A 22,927-nucleotide genomic window follows, 5' to 3' on the forward strand; every position below is an offset into this window, starting at 1 on the left:
AGCATTTCAAAACATAGCTAATATTCTACATAAGAGTACACATAGTAGCTTGTGAAAATCGCTGACAGTTTCTAAGGTGGAACCATAAAACAGGGATACTAGAAACATACTTTATTATTTGTGGAAATCCTCACCAAAAAGTTACTTTTCTAATATTGCATAAAAAAATCTTTTAAATGCAATTCTTAAGTAGAGTTGCGACAAAACGTGACCAATCCTGTGTTAAACCAATATGAAATCATTAAATCGCAGAAAAACGTTACAATTTTACATGCTAAAATTCCTGATAATTTAAAATCATTTATAATGGAAATGTAACGTTTTGGTAAGGACCTCCACATTTATTATTAAGTTTATTATTTTCAATATACCAAGTACCAAAATTAGAAACGATTTAAAAAAACAGCAATTCTCTAACTATTTAAGGGTGAAAAATACATCTTCGTGATACCAATATGATTTTACAATACCAAAATGCAATACCAATTCCAACAGAACTTTAAATATTTGGGAACCAAGTACTTCAATAACCTTCCTACAGATATAAAAAAAAAATTAAGACATTAAAATGCTAAAATATAAACTAAATGAATTATATCCATGTTAATCTAAGAAAGAAAAAAACACACAAAAATTTTATAAAAAAATAAAATGATATTACCAACAAACATAATCAATAAATAATAAGTGTAAGTCTCTCTCCAAGCACAAGAGCTTAGTCTGATTATTGGAGAGAACCGCGTTATTATCTACCCGCAGGGTAGACATATGGATAAGAACGCCATACCAATCTGTCATTGCAAACAAATTTCGCCTCTTCCATATTCACGCTCTCCTCATACGTACCCGCCAATTATTCCAACTCCTGACCTGACCACTTTCAGGTACTTGAAATACTTGATCATGTCATGTTTTGTTTGGTCTTCCTTTGCCTCTATTACCAACCACATACGCCTCAAATTTGTTTTACTGCTCTTTCTTCACTTATTTGATTCACACGCTACATTAATATTGAAATACTTAATTTACAAAAAAATCATAACTAGATAAAGTCGAATCCTGTATTTGTGTACAAATTGTGAAGACATTTTAAATATTATAAAAATGGGATGAAATTTCAACATTATTAAAAATAGCGCGCGTTTTAATAATTTGTTGATCAACTACCTCACTAACTCTTTCAGAGTCGTTTGCAAAGATTAGTGTGGTGTTGTATTCTCTCTGCCTACCACTGTGGAGAAGCGGAGTAATGGTTTGTTAATTATATAATAATAAAAGAGTCGGATTGTAGTCCCGTGGATAGTGTCGCGGACTCTTAAGTCATTAAGTCAGAGTTTCTCGGTTCGAACCCACTCTACCACAATTTGATACCTATTTCTAATAATGAACCGCTTAGGCTCACAGAAATAGTATGAAATAGAAATTTTTGTGTTAATAATAAAAACACAAATATTTCTCTTTTTAGACATTTTTTTTTATGTTTTTTTATTTATTTTTTTAATCTCCCTGTACCCGTATGGAAATCCCAAATTGTGTAGAGAAAATTCAAATAGTTGCGCTGCCGAGCGATTTTATATCAAGGGACTCGATTTTGTCATTATAAAAGCTCGGATTAAGCTGCAGATATGGAATATTATTATTTACTGACTGTTGCAGGGACTTTTGTACCGAGGATGCGACGGAATATTAAAGAAAATAATCCTTCTGAATTTTGTAATCCGAGCTTTAATAACGTTTCGCAATTTGTACTTGCAATAAGATTCAATTTCCTAGCAGTGGCAACGACGATTGTCGGACGCTCTCATTTTTTATTCTTATTTGAAAAGAAAATCATTAAATAACGAATAACATAACAAAATCAAACACATATATCTTTTAAAAAGGCGATACTTAAACTCTTAAAGAGACTTTTTCGCAACAAAATTTGACTTAAAGCTCTCCTATCTTATTTTTGTAACAATTTTTTTGAATTCGAAAACATAAAGTTTTTGCCCGAGGTAAGGTGAATTGTTCATAAATCATGTTAAACGCAAGCTATCTTAATGAAGCATTTTTATTATATTATTCTAAGTAGGTAGTACCTAAGTTTAAAAAAAAATCGCCTTGCGATTGCGATTATCAATAATCAAAATCATGACCACAGAGTATTACCACAGAATATTTATTTAAATAAAAACTAAAACGTCCCCTTAATCTATGTATGCAAAGAAGGTCAATTTTTTTAAAATCGTATAATAATTATTAGAACCATTTCTTTCGCGCCACAGCTAAGTACTGATTTGATTTTTTTAAATCGCTACTAAATGTATATATGTATATGATTCCAAGTAGGTATTAAGTTTTTCAAAATCACGAAATAATTATGAATATCAAATTTTATAATATATCACTTATAATATCACTTAGAATAAATTAAAATTAAAACTAAAATCATCTTTTAATATATCAATCTATATATATGATTCCAAGTAGGTACTAAGTTTTTAAAAATAACATAATAATTATGTAGCCTATGTATTACCGCTAAGTATTAATTAAAATAAAAACTAATAAATATATTACTGTTTTACGTAAAACGTTAAGTAATGTATTAGTTTTAGAAATCGATTCCAGTTCTTCAAAGCCCAACACCAACAAACAAGCAACAACTTATTTTGGTATCCTTGTATAGGCCGTATGCGCCTTTTTTAAAGTAACACATTTCAAATTGAAACCGAGCTATGAATTATTTTTAGTTTACGTTAGACTGCCAAATTTACGAGCACAGAGTTAATAGTTCGAAAATATTTTTTTCGAAAATGATAAGCTGGAATCTCTTGCAATAAATTAAAATCCCGCCGCAGACTCCTTATCCTGTTTCTTAGATGCAAATTTCTTGCGATGTAGGGGTGTGTTCTCATGAAAAGGACATTTTTATATTAAGTCTTTATAACCCGTCAATAAGTTGATAATATTGAAATATTTCACTTTAACCAGCCTTTCAAATATTTAATTGATTTTATTCACAAACAAATTATGTGAAAAATATATTTAAATGGCTGGTGATTTTATTTATTCAAATTATTTCGTTGAAAATAAAACTCTTTTATACCTCAACATATCAATCAAATGAGAAAAAGAAAATCTGGGAATTCATAGGTGGTTGATCTGTTATTGTCTTGTTTCAGTGATCATTTTGTACGTTGTGTAACACTTACTATTATCCCCATTTTTTACTTCTACATTACCTAAAATTTGAAAATATGTATTTCACCTTCACCTGACTATACGATTCGTATTTTTGGGGGAAACTTTCAACGGCAACCACTACAGTTAAAATTAACAACTTTTAAAAAGTTTCATACATGTTATCTGTACATTTTAACCATAAAAAGGTACAACATACATATTTTTCGAAATTCGAGTAAAGTGGTTGTCAATCATGGGTAAAATGGTGAATGCTACTCAGTGTATAATACGTCTAAAATGATTTCTTACACCAGCTTACGACAAGCCATAAGCCAAAATTAAATATAGCTAGCTTTATGAGTCACATTCATACTTTTCCTAAAAAAACATTTAAATTTAACTGAAAATTTTACCTTGATCATCTAAAAACTTGCGAGAAGTTCACTCCCCACACTGATCCTTTAGAACAAAAGTAAGTCTATTTTAAAAGTTTGTGGACCAAACTATGTTATTCCTGTAAATAAATATTCTTATTTTGTACCTACTGTCCTTTTCAAAGCCACTTTATCTTATGGCAACACTCCCCTACATCATTGGCAGCCGGAGTTATGCGCGGTTTCAAACTTATCGCTCGCAACCCGAATTTCATGTTCCCTCCGTTCGTATCCCGAGAGCTCCCTTAATACTTGATGAATTTAGAGAAAAAAATAAGACCCGGGAATACGGGAAGGAAATCTCCCTTGGATTCGGCGCATTTAACCGGATATTTTCACGTGAATAAATTTAATTTAGTTTTATTTCTTATTAAACTTTACCTTCTCGGAGATGCGATGTAGAAAAAAAGGGTTTCGGAAAATAATCTTTATTCATGCTGTTCATAGTCTCGGTAACTGCTTCATAAAGAACCGAGGCGAGTTTCAAGAAGTTTCTTAAAGGGCTTCGTCCTATCACTTAGACCCATTAAAATCAATGCAGTGGAAATCATTTAATGCGATTTTTCGTCAACTCAAAATAATTCCGTGACACAAAATTGCTGAATAATATTTTTGATGCATTGAATATATAAAACAAAAGCATCTTTATTCCGTTAATTGAAAGAGAGAGTTAGTTCCTACCCAGAAGCGGATGCATTTTAATTACGATTTAAATTATGTATGTGCCCTCACTGGGTTCTTCCGCGACACGTGATACGAACACATTTTGTAATACATACATACTTGTTTATAAAATAATGTAAAAAGTTTTTTTTTGTCAAGCAACCAAATAAGAAATGGCCGAATAATGTTATTTCAGATTTACCCACCTCCACTATCTACGTATGCTTATTATACTTATTTTATACTTATTTTATACTTATTTTGTACTTATTTTCATTATTTAATGACTTTATGGATAGAAGCAGGTTGTACAACATTTTTGCACTATAATCAAAGTTCCTGTGAATAAAAATGTGTTTTTAAGGTTTCGTTATTCAATGCAAAGACTTACGACAGATATTTATTTACGAAAAAATATGTTGGAAAGTTGAAAAAACCCATAAAAATGTAAATAAAACAGAACTTGTTTATCTTTTGAATATAAAAAGCATTGTTAACTATGTAGTATGGTAATATAACATTTTTTTATTTTTCATTGTTAACTTTGTGTAATACTACTGTCCGCCTCCGTTGTGTAGCACTGTAATGGTCAGCACACTAGGCTACCGTTCTGGAGGTCCCGGGTTCGATTCCCAGGTAAGGGGGGTTAAATAAATATAAGTGATTCTTTTACTCTAATATTTATTATCCTGGACTAGTACCTGAAGCAGAGGGCTGATCACCTTTCCTTCGTGTGTTAACGATCAAGAAAACACTGTGTTTATATAATGCAGTGCCCTATGCACCATTGGGTGCGGATAAGGGGTTGAATTAAAAATACTACTGAAAAAACACTACTTAATGACTACCGAACTTGCTATAGTCGAAAATATTTACCTGAAGCATTATTTTTGTAACGCAAAATGGCATGTGGTTAATAGAAGAATACATTGTATGGGGGAAGACTGCACTTTGCAATGTAACGTTTGATGTGGAAAGAAGCCGAGTAGGGAGAAGAAAATAAAGAAAAATAATATTACAAAGAGTTTGAAGGTTGCGGGGAAACGATAACTGTTTCTGTGCATCGGAGTTTGGAATACGTTACTTCACACGTCTGTCGCGCCAGTGGTGGAATAAACAAAAAAAAAGACAGTATCCAACTGACATTAGCCAAAAAATATTATTTTTTTTCGACATCTCATCAAAGATGTAGAAGAATATGGAAGTCTGGGCATTTAGGGGGCTGACGACCGTCATAGACTGTTTTAAGTGATTACTTTGCACACGTGTAACATTCACCAATTCTACCCATTATTGACAGCCACACTACTTAATTCTTGGAAGTTCTATATATATATATATATATATATATATATATATATATATATATATATATATATATATATATATATATATATATATATATATATATATATATATATATATATATATATATATATATATATATATATATATATATATATATATATATATATATATATATATATATATATATATATATATATATATATATATATATATATATATATATATATATATATATATATATATATATATATATATATATATATATATATATATATATATATATATATATATATATATATATATATATATATATATATATATATATATATATATATATATATATATATATATATTTATATATATATATATATATATATGTATATATATATATATATATATATATATATATATATATATATATATATATATATATATATATATATATATATATGTGTGTGTATATGTTCTTTTTATCTCACCAATATATGTCTCTAGTGAAGTTCTAGTGATTCAAGAATAATGTTTCAAAATTGGTCCATATATATAGAACTTCCAAGAATTTGGGTAGTATGGTTGTCAATAATGGGTAGAATTGGTGAATGTTACACGTGTGTAAAGTGATCACTGTATTGTAGATTTTAGTGTCTCTCTACGTTGCATTTATTTATAAGGGTCGTAAAAAAATAAAAACAAAAACAAAACCACGCATATCACCACATTTTTTATGTGTAAATTGCCTTATTCCACCACTGTACTGAAAATATCCGCATAATAGGAAAACAGCTAAAGTTGTGTTGAAACTTCCATACGCGGCTTTCGAATGTTTTACCCAACTATGAAATATGTAAAATGATTCTGTGAGTTAGCTAAATTTCAACGTCAGAAAACCTGTGGTTCTATCAGTGAAAGGCAAAAATACAATATCAATTTTTGATATTATCCATTTATAAAATTGTGATGGTGTCCAAATTTTAGTTGAAAGTTCTGGATTTCGCTTCCACTTAAGAATTATTTCAATAAATATTTTTGACTGATATCTCAAAAAAAATTAAAAACATACACGCGTAAATTATAACATTCATCATTTTTCCCATGATTTCAAAATGAAATTTGAGAAGTATGATTGTCTATCATGAGTAAAATTTTAAATATTAATAATAATAATAATAAAACCCTTACCGCACCCCAATGGTGCATAGGGCACTGCTTCATATAATCGTAGTGTTATCTCGATCGATTACACATGAAGGAAAGGTGATCAGCCCTCCACTTTAGGTACCAGTCCAGTGTAATATTGAATAAATATTAGAGCGAAAAAATCACTTATATTTATTAAACCCCCCTGGGAATCGAACCCGGGACCTCCGGAACGGTAGGCGAGCATGCTGACCATTACACTACGGAGGCGGACAATAAATTAAATAGATTTTTTTCTTAAAACACTGTTTTTGTATTGAAAAAATAAGTTTTTTTTCGAAATAGTTACGTGGTTTTGAAAAAAAAAAGATTTTTTTAAAAGGCAAGGAGATTTAAAAATAATATGTTCTTTATATATTCTAAAAAATATCCAATAAACAAAACATACGAAAAATCGAGAGTGAAGGGACGTGTAACCTCTCCAGCTGTTGGCTGTTGATTGAATTCTGTGTTTGAGTGTATGGCCTTAAAGTTAATATCAATAAAAATTACCTTGGTGCATGATCCGGAGACGAAGTCACATATGACCAGCACGCTCTTGTTCTGCCTCCTGTTGAGCCACATGGCAGCCAGCTCGGTGTTGGAGGCCCACGCGACCGTGCCCAGGATGTGGTCCTCTCCCACATCCTCCACCGGAGCCTGCAGCGTCACCAGCTGGCCGTTCGGGTTCGACAGGTCGCGGATCTTCAGGGACACTGTCGGATTCGTGCGTCCTGCCTATAATGTGAAAATGCACTAATATCAATAGTCGATGGCATTGGGTACTTTGAATTTTGAAGTCCACTATTGGGTTCGTACTACCAACTACCAGTATTTAAATATTTCTTTTTTCACTTTTCGTTGTTGTGGCCTTACGTCTATATTAATATAGACCAAACTTCAGAGCATATCTTGTCCATTTTATATTTTGTCGACAAACCGAATCAAGTTTTTTTTTACTGTCCGTGGTTGCTTTATGGATCCTGTAGAATACTCTGGATAACAAGACACACTACATTCGAAAAAACTGTTGTAGATAACTTCTTTCAAACGAAAGATGTTTGCCAAACGTCAACGAGCACATTTTCTTTGTTTATTATATCTTGGGTACAGCCAGGGATATATTACATCTTAAAACTACCAAGTACCAGTCTTGATGGAAGACTGAAGACAGTCTACTATCCAATAGGGTGTCGGGTTGTGGTCTCGTGGTTAGTGTCGCAGACTCTTAAGTCAGAGTTTCTCGGTTCGAACCCACTCTACCACAATTTGATACCTATTTCTAAAAATGAGCCGCTTATGCTCACAGAAATAGTATGAAATTGAAATATTTGTGTAAATAATAAAAACACAATATTTCACGTTAAAAAAATTATGTACAAATATCAGAAATTCGCTTATTTACATAGTATGCTGAAAACTCCCAGCACATTTTCAAGTCTGGTATAGAAACTCTTGGTTTCCATTCGGACAAAAAATATTTCTTTTCTTTTATAAAATCTTACTCCGGTATTTTATCAACCGTGCAAAGTTTATTAGTCTATCATGATGACTACCTAGAATTCTTAAATTCTGTTGGATCTATCTATTTTCAGACAGATCATGCGTATCAAATTGATCAATTTTCGAGATAACATTTACTTCTTTGGATTTTCGAAGTACCTACAAAGATTTGAACACACTCAAAATGTTTTGTAAACCCTAACAACTGGAACTAAACTAGCAGTATCCTTGATCCATCCCTAATGTAAAGAAGTGAGGTACAGAGTTAGTGACAAAAAAAAAACCTTGGCCTATATTCTTCTTCATCTATATAGAGATATCAATGATAGGTTATTATTTGCTACAACTGATTCTAGAGCCAGAACAACTATAATAATCATTGAAAGTAAACATCTCTGTCCATAACATTTCTGTCCGCCTCCGTAGTGCAATGGTTAGCACGCTCAGTTACCGTTCTGGAAGTCCCGGGTTCCCAGTGAAGGGATCAAACAAATATAAGTGATTTTTTTACTATAATATTCATTCAATTACCTTGGACTGGTACCTGAAGCGGAGGACTGATCACCCTTCCTTCATGTGTTAACGATCAAGATAGCACTGCGTTTATATGATGCAGTGGCCTATGCACCATTGGGGTGCGGATAAGGGTTTGAAGAGACATATCATATTCGAAGAATAAAATGAAACAGAATTGGCGATCCAGTCCTAATAATACCCAGCAGGAAAGCGAAATTAAACGGCAATGTCACTAGACTTGCAGACAGGCAGAACACAATTCAGTTAGTAGGCTGCGCGCTGCATACAGAGTTATAGAACTGGAGAGAATGGAGATTGGAGAATGGGATATAAATAATAAACGGCAGCATCACTACCTGCATCCGTTCTGCAACAGCTTTCCACTTCCGCTGCCACTATAAATAGATTCTGAGGGCAACAGGTGCAAGTGAAGCAGATATACCTGCAACTGGGTACCCATTTATGACGCGGAAATCGAGAGAAGTATAAATCAAACTCCGAACACTAACATATCTACATATACCATACATATTCCAAGGTAGCTTTTTTGACTTCGTTATCTTAAAAATATAGTAACCCCAATTATGTACCATATTTTCGGAAGTTATTGCTTGTGAAATGTGGTGCTACAGAAAAATGCTCAAAATATTTTTGCCTGAAAGAGTTCGAAAGAGATATTTTAAGAAAAAACAGATGTTCTCATGACAAAGAGATAGAAGTATAGACGTTTTCTATATCTCAACTAGTCTGGGTATTTACAGGATTTGTGACCTATCAAAGGTTGGTTAAATGATCACTTTACACACGTCTAACATTCACCATTCTACCTATAATCGAAAACCACACTACTCAATTTTATGAAACTCCCACATCATTTAACTCATGACACTGGAGCCATCTATGGTAGGATTAGGAAAGCTTTTATTTAGCTGAGACCCTTTTATTTGGATGTACGGAAAATCCCAACCGAATTATTTTACATGCTGGGAAATACCTTTGCAGAATTAATTTGAACAGTTATTTTATACACAAAATTTTTAATATGTTCAAATACTTGCTGATCACAAATCTGAATTTTCTTCACATAGGAGTTATTTTTACATTTTTGACATAGATGAAGAAGTGATCACTTAAACAACCTACGACAGGTCGTGAGCCCTTGTAAATATTCAGACTTTATACATATTCTTCTTCATCTATATCAAAATGTCAAAAATGCATTGAATTTTAATTTTATCATTACGTCGATAGCTGATTGTCTTATTTTGAATAATGATAACTCTTACCTTCGGATACTTGAGTGGCCACAACTTGGGGTATTGATCTTCGATGGATCCGGGAGTTCCGTAAGTAAAGTACACCACCTCGTCCACATTCGTGTCGTTGAAAGAAGCTAGAGCCAACAAGTTGTTCAGCGGAGAGAACCATAGAGCAGAACCGGATCCGAATACTTCCTCTGAAATCATAATTCGTTCATTCATCCAAACCCTTATTCGCTCCTGATGGTGCATAGAGCACTACATCATATAATAATAAATAAAACCCTTATCCGCACCCCAATGGTGCATAGGGCACTGCGTCATATAAACACAATGTTATCTTGATCGTTTACACATGAAGGAAAGGTGATCAGCCCTGCGCTTCAGGTACCAGTCCAGGGTAATATTGGATAAATATTTCGGTGAAAAAATCACCCAAATTTATTTTACCCCCCCTGGGAATCGAACCCGGGTCCTCCAGAACGGTAGCCGAGCGTGCTGACCATTACACTACGGAGGCGGACAAAATATAAACGCAGTGCAATCTTGATCATTAACACATGAAGGTAAGGTGATCAGCCCTCCACTTCAGGTACCAGTCCAGGGTAATATTGAATAAATATTAGAGTGAAAATATTACTTATATTTATTTGACCCCCCCCCGGGAATCGAACCAAGAACCTCCAATACGGTAGCCGGGCGTGCTGACCATTACACTATGGAGGCGGATAAGTTTTGTAAGTAAATAAATATAACAACTAAAAACTAAGAGTGATAACAAGATTGTTATGAACATTTTCAGTGTGTCCAAATACTTGTTCACAAATCTGGATTATCTTTAATTACAAAAGTTATAATTGATAATATTTTTTGACTCTCTATATAGATGAAGAAAAATATGAAAGTCTGGGCATTTACGGGGCTTACAACTTTCATAGTCTGAAATATCTCACCAATAGATGTCTCTAATGAAATTCTACTGATTCAAGTAATATGAATTTGAACAATATATTTAGAAGTTCCAAGAATTTGAGTAGAGTGGTTGCCAATTCTGGGTAGAATTGTTAAATGTTACACGTGTGCAAAGTGATCACATAAACCAGCCTATGACGGTCGTAAGCCCCGTAAAAGCCCCGGCTTCCATATTCTTCTTCATCTATGTTGAGATGTCAAAAAATAATATACATATACTTATTTACCTTCATAAACCCAGTCCGGAACTCCGTTATAAATGACGCCTGGAATGCCATCATTTGTGATCCGGAGATCCTCCGAAGACATGTCATTCTTGTAGTATACGTCATTGTTCAGCACATAGGCTACAGAGCTGCCAGTCCCGTCGAAAGTACAGTACTGCAGACGTCGATGTTGTGCGATTTGCTGCGTCTCACTGAAATTATAAAAAACCTATGAACTCATATTTTTTCAGGTGTATTTTTCCTAGTTTTTCACAAAAAATAAGCAGTATTTAAATGTTAAACATCAAAGTTCAACGTATTAAAATCTCAAAAGACGACTTAGGAACTTAAAATAATCTGCGAGTCAGTTAGTTGTAGAGAAAAATACTTGCGAGGAATCATTAATCAATACGTCATAATTTAACATAATTTAACAATTTTTTAACAAGTCTTATATTCAATAAATTGTCTTAGTTGAAGATAAAAATCACTTCACTTATAACCCTTATCCGCACCCAATGGTGCATAGGGCCCTGCATCGAATTGACGCAGTGTTTTCTTGATCATTACTTACATGAAGGCAAGGTGATCACTCTTGCGCTTCAGGAACCAGTCCAGGGTAATATTAAATAAATATTACAGTGTAAAATCACTAATATTGATTTTCACCCCCCCTGGGAATCGAACCCGGGACCTTCAGCACGGTAGCTAAATACGCTGACCATTACACCACAGAGGCGGACAGAAGATAAAAATTAACATTTTTTTAACAGTTTGTGTTTTTACATGTTGATGAGAATATCTTTAGTTCTCGAAACTAGTCATATTTAATCTTTGTTCTAATACTAAAAAATGCTCTCACTGTTTTTCATAGTTTTTAAGTTTTATACCTAAAATATGAAATTGAACAGATTGTTTCCTTTTTCGTTTAATCGTCATTTATTCGGGAAAAGAAAAATGCAGTTATTTAAGGCCGACGTGAATACAAGCCGAGATGAGACACCTTAAGGTCACTCTGCGCGTCTCCTTCTCGTCGTCGTACATACTTCCAAGTACCTTCACTTCAACCTTCAATTGTATGAACCGTTTCATGGCGCGAAGTGTAGTCACTCGAAACGCTACTGAAGAGTACACTAGATAATGACGCTCCCCGGGCTATTAAAATTAAAATCTTTCTATACATTTCTGCAGTGGGTCCATGAAAATTTGCTTAATCTTCTTTTAACTCTTATCCCCAACCAATGGTGCATAGGGCACTGCGTCGTATTGACGCAATGATCGTTACTTACATGAAGGCTGGGTGATCACTCCTGCGCTTCAGGGACCAGTCCAGTTCTAATATTAAATAAACATAAGAGTGTAAAATCACTTACATTTATTTTCACCCTCCCCCCTGGGAATTGAGCCCAGGAACTCCAGCACGGTAGCTAAACACGCTAACCATTACACCACGGGGGCGATAACCTAATGCTAAATATACTACGTGAATATTCCGAATCTTCTTTCATTTCCCTTAACGATAAATGTAATCATATTACACTCTCATCATTCATCGTTCACTTTTTTTAATACTACTTAAAACACTTCACATATCGTTTACTTAGTGTATTACACACTGAATGATAAACGACGAATGATAAGGAGAGTATTATATTACCATACCACAAAGTTAACAGTGTATTAAATATATAAAATATGTAATTATATTATTTATTGATTTGGTATTACATTTGTGTTATAACATGGTGATTCAAATGTTAAAATAAAACAATTGTAGAAAACCACTTTTTTGAGTATATTAATGTCAACACGACTAATTTCGAGAACTACGGATGTTCTCATCAATACGTGAAAATAAAAACAGTACAAACATATTGATTTTTCACCTTCTGATTATCTGTCGTTCTCGAAACTAGCCATGTTTACATTAATAAACTCAAAATAGCGTCTTATAAAATTGTTTTTATTTTCATGTTTAAATGTAATAATTGTTTGAAATGCTTAAAAATAATCGATCTTCGATGAATTCTTTATTTTACATTATTCACTCGACGCATATGTTTCATTGGGGGATCAGGAGAAACCTCCAACATTTTTAGGTCATGAGAATTAAATTTGATATAATTTAATTAATTAATTGTATCAAATTTAATGATATAATTTAATTAATTAATAAAATTAAGAAAGGTGTGTTGAGATGGTTTGGACATGTAGAACGAATGAGTGAGGAAAGAACGGTAAAACAAATTTATGAGGCGAATGTTAGCGGGAAAAGAAGCAGAGGAAGACCGAGAAAAACATGGCACGATCAGGTATGCCAAATACTTGAAAGTGGTCAGGTTAGAAGTCGCAACAATCGGCGGGTATGTATGAGGAGATGCATGAATGGGGAAGAGGCGAAGAATGTTTGCAAGGACAGAGTGGTGTGGCGCTCTATTCTCTCTGCCTACCCCTGCGGGGAAGCGGCGTGATGGTTAGTTAGTTAGTTAGTTAGTTAATCAATTAATAATAATTAAATTAAAATATGAATTGAATAAAAAATCAGTTATCAAACAGTGACACATATATTATGTAAATATATATTTTAATTATCATTTAAACGATTCACATGCCCAAACCATCTCAACGCACCTATCTTTACTTATTTTTATTATTATCACAAAATAAAATTATAAAACAGTTAATCAAACTTCACATGTTCATTAGATTTAAAATAAAGATACTCACTTTTTTTCAACATCATACAAAGCGTAGCGAGCCGAAGATGAATATCGGAAACCCTGAAATATTTTTATCGCATTATTAACAGTAATCAATAGAAATTTATCTACCATTGTCAATATAAATCAGAAAGATAATAAATAATCTTACTGATTATTGGAAAATATAGTTATATTATTGCATTACGATTGCCGACATTTATTAAAAAATATTATTTAAAGATTAGTATCATAGACATGTGTCAGTAAATTCAATAAATATCCACTTGATTGAATAGCCGTCAATTCAAGGTTCTCAAAAAAAATATTTATAAACCAAACAGCAACAAATGGAGCTGAAAAATGCAAATGATTAATATTATTTATTTGGTGTCGTTGAATATATGAAATGCTTAACAAAACACCAAAAAAAAATTATATTAAATATTATATATTTGGTGTCTTTAATATTAAATATATATTTAAACAACGTCATATTTCAAAAAACTTGATTTTTCAGGAGATTTTTTTTTTAAGTTTAAAAATATAATACAATGTATTAAGAATAAATATCAAGCCATTTATTGAACTTTTTACTGCGCAACAGATCTTTGTAGGTAAAACCTGAATTATTTATTGATTTGGCGTTTAATTTGTAGAACTCCATTTATAAATTAAAACCTGAATGTTTTGTCTCCATTTGAAAAATATTTAGTATATTTAAAAAAATAATTTAATAATACATTTTCTTAAAAATGCAAAAACAACACTTTCTGCCCTGTAGCGGGTAAATATTAAGTTTAAAATATGCCGCTTTTGCTGGGATATAGTACATTTTCTGGGCATTCCGAAAATATGCTCAACTAAGATTGAGCGATATGTAATAGGAAACAAAATATGTCCCTATGCTCCTTTTCTTTTAAAAAGACTTGAAGTACCTTTTTTAATTAGTTTTAAAGACGCCAGTTTAAGGATTAAAAAAAATGTTTAAATCAAACACCAAAAATGAAGCTGGAATATGAAAATTATAGTAAATATTACACATGTATGGAGAATATATGAAATACCATACAAAACATATGGGAGAGGGGCATTATCATTATTAATGCCCCCTTATTTTTTATTAGGGTTGAAATACCTTTTTTATTAGATAGGAAGTAACGTTTTCAAAAATAATGCTCCCAGATTTATGAGCTTTTTAACCCGCAAATTTTTAAACCAAATTTTGATCAAAAGTTGTTTAAAAAATACATAGCAGGGGCATAAATGCAAAAAAAAATGGTTGTAAAATACTGTTCTTACCGTTTCGGGGTCGGATCTCGCCAGAATAGTTGTCTTGTCAGGGGAGACCGTTATATCAGTGGTATTTAGTGAAAGCTGAAAAGATAAATTAATTGTATTAATTCAGTTTTGACAACAACATTAAAATAATGCAATTTCATAAATTGATTCAGCAGTCACTTTGTGGTAGGGATCTATCCGTTTTAATATTAGTTTTACTTGGTAAATACGACTTTTAAACTAACTAACTAACCATCACGCCGCTTCCCCGCAGGGGTAGGCAGAGAGAATCGAACGCCACACTACTCTGTCTTTGCAAACATTCTTTGCCTCTTCTACATTCATGCATCTCCTCATACATACCCGACGATTATTACGACTCCTGACCCGGCCGCTTTCAAGTATTTGACATACCTGATTGTGCCAAGTCGTCCTCTGCTTCTTTTTCCAACTACATTCGCCTCATAAATTTGTTTAACCGTTCTTTCTTCACTCATACGCTCCACATGTCCAAACCATCTCAACACACCTTTCTTAATTTTATCGATAATGCTTATCTCAGCCTTACATTATTTCCTTATTTCATCATTCGAACATCTATCAAACATCGTTTTGCCACACATTCGTCTGAGGGATCGCATTTCGACTGCATTCAGTCTGCTTTCATCCTTTTTTTGCCAACTCCATGCTTCGCTTCCATACATAAGGGTTGGAACCAGAACTCCATTGTGTACTGCTAGTTTAGCTTCCGCTGATAGATTTTTATTTGCTAAAACCGATTTTAGTGCACCATTCACTCTGTTTCCAGCGTTCCCTCTCCTTTTTCTATAACTTAATCCAGCCTATAAAGTTGAAGGCTTGTAAATGCCCAGACGTCCATATTCTTCTTCATCTAATGTTGAGATGTCAACAAAAGTACGACTATTTCTATTGTGACACGCGATTCAATGCATTCCGCGTCATTTTTAAACACCGAGTGTGAATCTAAATCCAAATTTTAGAGTTATGTCTTTGGGACGTTCGTTACAGGATGAAGAGAGGGTAGGACCTGTCTCTTATTTTTATTTATGTAATTGTTTTTTTTTTTATCAGTGGGAACATAGACAATGGGGGAAAACTTTAGTGATTGTCATTTTGTCAATTTTGGGATTATTTTTATTATTATGAGTTTTTATTGTTTCAAAATGTTGTAGATTATGACTATTCGTTTTAATATTTTTTTAGGATTTCTACTTTATTATTATTTGTGTGTGATTATTATTTATTAAATGGTTGGCAAACTCTGAAAAAATATTTGTTTTTTAATAACACAATTTATGTTCCCTGATTCTTGTTTTCTGGAAGTCATACCAATGTATGAACTTCAAAAGTCGTAGTTTAATTTACAATAATGCCACTGTTGTCTAATATATTTCTATGATTGTTTTATGATTTTACATTAATTGTACGTGTCACAATAGATTTTAATAAATAGTGGTATTTACCAAGTAAAACTTAAATTAAATTTTGTCCGCCTCCGTAGTGTAATGGTCAGCACGCTCAGCTACCGCTCTGGAGGTCCCGGGTTCGATTCCCAGGGGGGTCAAATAAATATAAGTGATTTTTTCACTGTAATATTTATTCAATATTACCCTGGACTGGTACCTGAAGCGGAGGGCTAATCACCTTTCCTTCATGTGTAAACGATCAAGATAACACTGCGTTTATATGACGCAGTGCCCTATGCACCATTGGGGTGCGGATAAGGGTTTTATTATTATTATTAAAACTTAAATTTAGATAAAAGTGATATGCATACTTTTTTCTGTACTCACCAATTGACTAGATGTAATGAAAACATTGCTAGTGCTAGCTGCTACATTAAAAATGTACAGATCTTCGCTTCCGGCAAGTTTGTAAAGAATTTCAGTTTCTGAAAATAAAATGCAACAATTTATTTCAGCTGATAAATTTACAATTGGCTGATATATTAGCATACAGGTTGACACTTCCGAGAGCCTTTTATCATCAATTATATGTACATTAAATGCATTTGTACATTTTGACAACTATGACATTTAGGTATCATAAATTAAAAATACATATGTACATGATAACATGATTCAAAGGCACGGCTTAGGTGACGTTATCCAGGACAGAAGGGCATATAGTATAACCTGATGACGAGGAGAGCTGACCCCAGCAGTCTACAAGGACAATAAACTGGGATGTGGCCAGGAAGAAGACTATGTAGAAGAATACTATATGTGTCGCCTACTTTCGAAATCCGCCAGATCCACTTTTATAAGATTTTAAAATAAATACTCTATCTGAATGCCAATTGTCGGTTTTATTGTTTAAAATATTTAAATACTCTAAAACCCTGCTAAAAATACTTCAAAATAGCTTTGTATTTTAAATTCCGCTTTATTCATTCAATTTGCCTTCTGAACCATATCGGCCAATCGGAGAGCGGGGATAGGTCAAAAATTAATATGACGTCATTATCGGTTTATGTCTCGTGTTTTTTTTAATACTGAAAAAAAAATCTAAGAATGTGTTCAAATTCTCTATTTCATAATATTTTATCTTAAGATAGACAAATCTTTTGAACATAAATCTTACATGGAGAATTTTGCATTCTTTTGGAAAATCGACTTACGTGGATCTGGCGGATTTTGAAAGTAGGCAACACATATCGCTCACTCCTTTCAAGAACGTCATAAATCAAAATACTTGATTTTTCAGGAGAACGTTTTTAAAGTTTAAGAAAATAATACAATGTATTAAAAATAAATATCAAGCCACTTACTGAACTTTTTACTGTGCAACAGATCTTTTTAGGTAAAATCTGAAGTTTTTTTCTCCATTTGAAAAATATTTAGTTTTTTGAAAAAAATAATTAAACAATGCCTTTTCTTCAAAATGCAAAAACAACACTTTCTGCCCTGTAGCGGTTAAATATTAAGTTAAAAATATGCCGCTTTTGCTGGGATATAGTACATTTTCTGGGCATTCCGAAAACATGCACAACTGAATATTTACAATTTTTGATTTATGACGTTCTTGAAAGGAGTGAGTGATATGTGCAGGGTGGCGCAAAATTAATCACCCAATTGGAAGATGTTATAATTTTTGCAGATGACGTCTTACGTAAATCATATTTGACATTTGTGAACTAAACAGCTGCAGTAGATACATATTATATATATATATAGTAAAGCCATCTATTATTGTTTTAAGAAAGCTTTTATTTAGCAGAGAAATTTATTTAGATGTATGCAAAGTCCTAACTGGATTATTTAACATGCTGGAAAACATATGTATCCAATGATTATTTTATAAAGTGTTTACCGTTTGACTTGCACCTTTTGTTACTAAATATATTAGTATAGCAACGAAAGATATCATCGAAATTAAAATCGCGTGATTCAATTCTGATGCAATTAATATTTGAGAGATCTGATCTGAAATACGATTTTTTTCATATCAGCTTAAATAATGTATTTTTTTAATCAAATCTCGTATCTGAGGTGCATCGTATCCATTCAAAGAATTATATAATAAGTTAATGACGTACAACACAGTACGTACTTTTTTCCAAATGTCTTAAATTTTCTATAACGTAAATTGATTCACTCTTGTAGACTTACTCAGGAGGAGAAAAATATATTTCAATCCAGGACCTTTGTAATAATCATATATTTTTCCTTCTAAGGCGATGGTTCAATAATTGGACGAGAATTGAGAGTGAAATTTCACGGACGCGTCACGTTTATTAGGCACATTTCATTACATGAGAGGGATGTAACGCATAGGGAAGGAGAAAGAGAGCTATAAGTACATACATGTCAGACATTATTTGTCATATGCACAGCTTACGTACCATGCATTTTGTAAGTAATATTTATCTTTTTTTCTTAGATGGGAATTGCATTTATTATGTGCCTTGATTATTATGTACAAGGTTCCTATTATAGATCATTAAGTGGATTTTTGTTTAAATAAATATGATTTTATTTGAATCTGTGTTGGGAACAGGAGGGATAATTTAGTGATTTATCATTATGTTTTGTAATTATTTAAGAACTTTCACTTCTATCACGTGTACTTTTTAAACAAACTGAGATCTTTATAAAATACGAATATAAAAATATCGGTAAAAACACTAAGATCCTAGTTGTAACTATTGTATTTGCATCTTTACATGTGTTGCCTCGGTGCTCCCCGTAGATTGGATGTCCGTCGTAAATTTTACGAATGTCCCGTAATCAAGGGTTAAACTTACCAGAGATCCAGGTCCCGTTGAAAGACTTCTGTGAAGTTTTGGAATTAGCCGGCATCAGCTCCTCGAGGCTGAAGTACTTCTTATCTTGTCTCTTCAGGGGAACTGATGCAGACTGGGATAAACCCAATACCAGCAATGCAGTGAAACATCCCTAAAAAGGACCACATCATTTATAAACTATAAAAATAGTTTAACTGAACGATTACTTCATAAGACCAAGGTACGATACCATATGGTCCAAAGTACAGGCCGTACCGTACCTTGGGCCAAGAGAAGAAGTTTTGTAAAATGTCATTCCTGTAAACACAATGCATGATAAGTATATGATATCGTCTAACAATTTGATCATAAATAACCGATCTATTTGGTTCAGTAAAAAAATTACGTACTTTGTCAATTAACCATTTTATCAGATAAAAAAAACGGCCCAAGGTACGAAACTCTCCCCTATGGGTATTTAAATATGGGTGTAATTTGTTTGGGCAATGTTACAGTGAATGCGATTACAGGGGCTAACATTATTTTGTAATTTAGTAATTAATCTTCCTGAAAAAAAGGATATTTAAATTTAGCGGAGGTGAGCGCCTTGAATTCGGACACAGCCACAGAGCATGACAAAGTACCGCGGAACATAGCCACCATCCACCTAGGCCAGGGGTCTGCAACCTTGGACCAAAAGAGCCAAACGTGAGTAGTAAAACGGTTCGTAAATTTTTGGAAAGCCAATTTTTAATTTACATAAATTTAATTAAGTTTATTGAATGTGTAAAGGAACCTGCAAGTATATTTTAGCTAACAGATTTTAAGTCAGAGATACTTTTTTGTACTGATTTATACACATAATAGATGTACAAATCAACCAAAAAAAATTGTGACAACCGTTTTTATTAAATTTATATAAACAGCTTTTGTAAATATCTCTGTTTGTCAAAAATCATTTAAAGGTAATTTGAACATCCAACGATTTCTGTCTTTTTACTATGCATATTTAATTTATTGTGTAAAGAAAACAGAATAAAACTAAAGTATACATCTAAAAATTCTTATTTCTTTTATGCACAGATTTTTTTTAAAATCAAAATTTCATTTTGAATTAAACAAAGAATGAGTCACACAAATTGCTTAAAGAGCCACATGTGGCTCGCGAGCCACACGTTGCCGACCCCTAACCTAGGCTATGCATTATCGGCTGCAGCTATGAAAATCCACTAGGGGTGGTGCTCCTACATAAAAAGTAACGTATCATTTGTATGGCAGTTGTTATTCGAAGCGTTAATTAACACGGCTTTGTGATTCGGCGCCTACGGATGCGAGTCTGTGTTGGCCCGAATTAAGCAAATACATAGAATGAGTAAGCGGTCAGCCGGTTAATTCCTGACTTAGCGGTTTTACCTCAATTAAAAAATAAACACAAAATTATTCCCTCGGTGCTCGTTTAGAGGGTTTATGTTGTGTATAATATATAGTCGAAAGTAATTTTGATGGAAAAATACACCTAATAAATTAACTATGTCGACACTATGTTGACTTGACTACCAACATGATGAAGCTTATGTGATAATACAATCATATTATTTTTTGACATCCCATCAAAGAAAAGAAGAATTTGGAATCTGGGTATTTACGGGGCTGACGACCGTCATAGGCTGGCTGTTGGACAACCACAATACTCGAATTCTTGGAAGTAGAATTTCTGCTTAATAAAAGGATTATTTTCATCTCACCAATAGATGTCTCTAGTGAAGTTCTAGAAATTCAAGAACAATGTTTCGAAGTCGGTTCATGTTGTATATATATATATATATATATATATATATATATATATATATATATATATATATATATATATATATATATATATATATACATATATATATATATATATATATATATATATATATATATATATATATATATATATATAAATATATATATATATTTATATATATATATATATATATATATATATATATATATATATAATATATATATATATATATATATATATATATATATATATATATATATATATATATATATAAATATATATATATGACTTCCAAGAATTTGAGTAGTGTGGTTGTCAATAATGGGTAGAATTGGTGAATGTTACACTTGTGTGAAAAGACCACTTAAACCAGCCTATGACGGTCGTCTGCCCCGTAAATGCCCAGACTTTCATATTCTTCTTTATCTTTGACCTTTGGACCTCACATACAAAAGAATGAGTTTCTGTTTAATTTAAGCTTTCCTCTACATATATATATATATATTAATATATATATATATATATATATATATATATATATATATATATATATATATATATATATATATATATATATATATATATATATATATATATATATACATATATATATATATATATATATATATACATATATATATATATATATGTATATATATATATATATATATATATATATATATATATATATATATATATATATATATATATATATATATATATATATATATATATATATATAAATATATATATTCGACATGTCTATGACAGGTGATAAGTCCTGAGTCCATACCCAGACATCCATATTTTTCTTCATCTACGTTGAGATGTCAAAAAAAATCATTAAGTCATTCTAACCTTTAAATTTTGTTACATACATAATTCGCTCTTGATTATATATTTTTTTTAAATACGTAACACAACTATCTATTTTATTTGCAATAAATCAATGCGAGGTGTGGCATACACCAGTCTGAAGATATTAATTAATGGCGAACGTTATAAATGACTACATAAACTATTAAAAGTATTGCATTTTAAATTCTATTGAAAACGTTTTATTTATTTATTTATTGAACGGCTAATACCTTTAGTACAATACATATAAGTATACAATATCTACCATAAAAATACAAATGAATACACTAATAGAGAAACAAAAAGTCTCAAACATAAAATAATAATGAAATAACAAATACTAAGCACTGGTAAATATATGTCTCCTTCACACACTATCAGCGAGCAGCGAGAGAGTGAAACACAACGTTTAAATTTATCCATTATAACATGGAAAAGAAATGCTGAGAAAGTACAGACTTCAAGGTGGATAACAATATAATAAATAAATCCATACTTTCAAAATCATTGGCTAATGTGTGAAGCCGCGGAATTAGAGAGAACATGGCAAAGTTTGCATTATGTAAAAATACTGCGACTATAGATGTTTGCCTAGTACCTCTTCGACGCACGCTAAGCTTTATTTAATTTAGGAGATCAGTTTTATTATAATGTTTTAATTTTTATTTTATATTTTTATTTTAAAATATTTTTACGTAGACATTTTTGAAAATCGTAATAATTTGCGAATAATATGAGTTTAAGTACACCCTATGTGCAACATTTTATATGTTTTTAATTTGAGTTACTAATTAATTACCACTTTTTGTGACACGTGTTTCGATGCATTCCGCATCAAGCACCGTAAGA

At 31.9% G+C, this 22,927-nt stretch overlaps 1 protein-coding gene across 1 annotated transcript in view; it reads right to left on the reverse strand.

The window, feature by feature from the left end:
* LOC148301477 (venom dipeptidyl peptidase 4) overlaps positions 1–22,927 on the reverse strand; it is a 50,284-nt gene that overhangs the window by 16,601 nt on the left and 10,756 nt on the right. The window contains exons 2-8 of the mRNA XM_088273181.1: positions 19,453–19,603; positions 17,000–17,097; positions 15,207–15,281; positions 13,933–13,985; positions 11,227–11,417; positions 10,055–10,224; positions 7,263–7,487 (exon numbers count right to left, since the gene is read on the reverse strand). Coding sequence (XP_088129307.1) covers positions 7,263–7,487; positions 10,055–10,224; positions 11,227–11,417; positions 13,933–13,985; positions 15,207–15,281; positions 17,000–17,097; positions 19,453–19,603 — 963 coding nt within the window. The remainder of the gene's footprint in view (positions 1–7,262; positions 7,488–10,054; positions 10,225–11,226; positions 11,418–13,932; positions 13,986–15,206; positions 15,282–16,999; positions 17,098–19,452; positions 19,604–22,927) is intronic.

This window comes from Brachycentrus maculatus, unplaced genomic scaffold (genome assembly GCF_059751285.1).
Source record: "Brachycentrus maculatus isolate JH-2025_06_01 unplaced genomic scaffold, ASM5975128v1 h1tg000559l, whole genome shotgun sequence".
Taxonomy (NCBI): domain Eukaryota; kingdom Metazoa; phylum Arthropoda; class Insecta; order Trichoptera; family Brachycentridae; genus Brachycentrus; species Brachycentrus maculatus.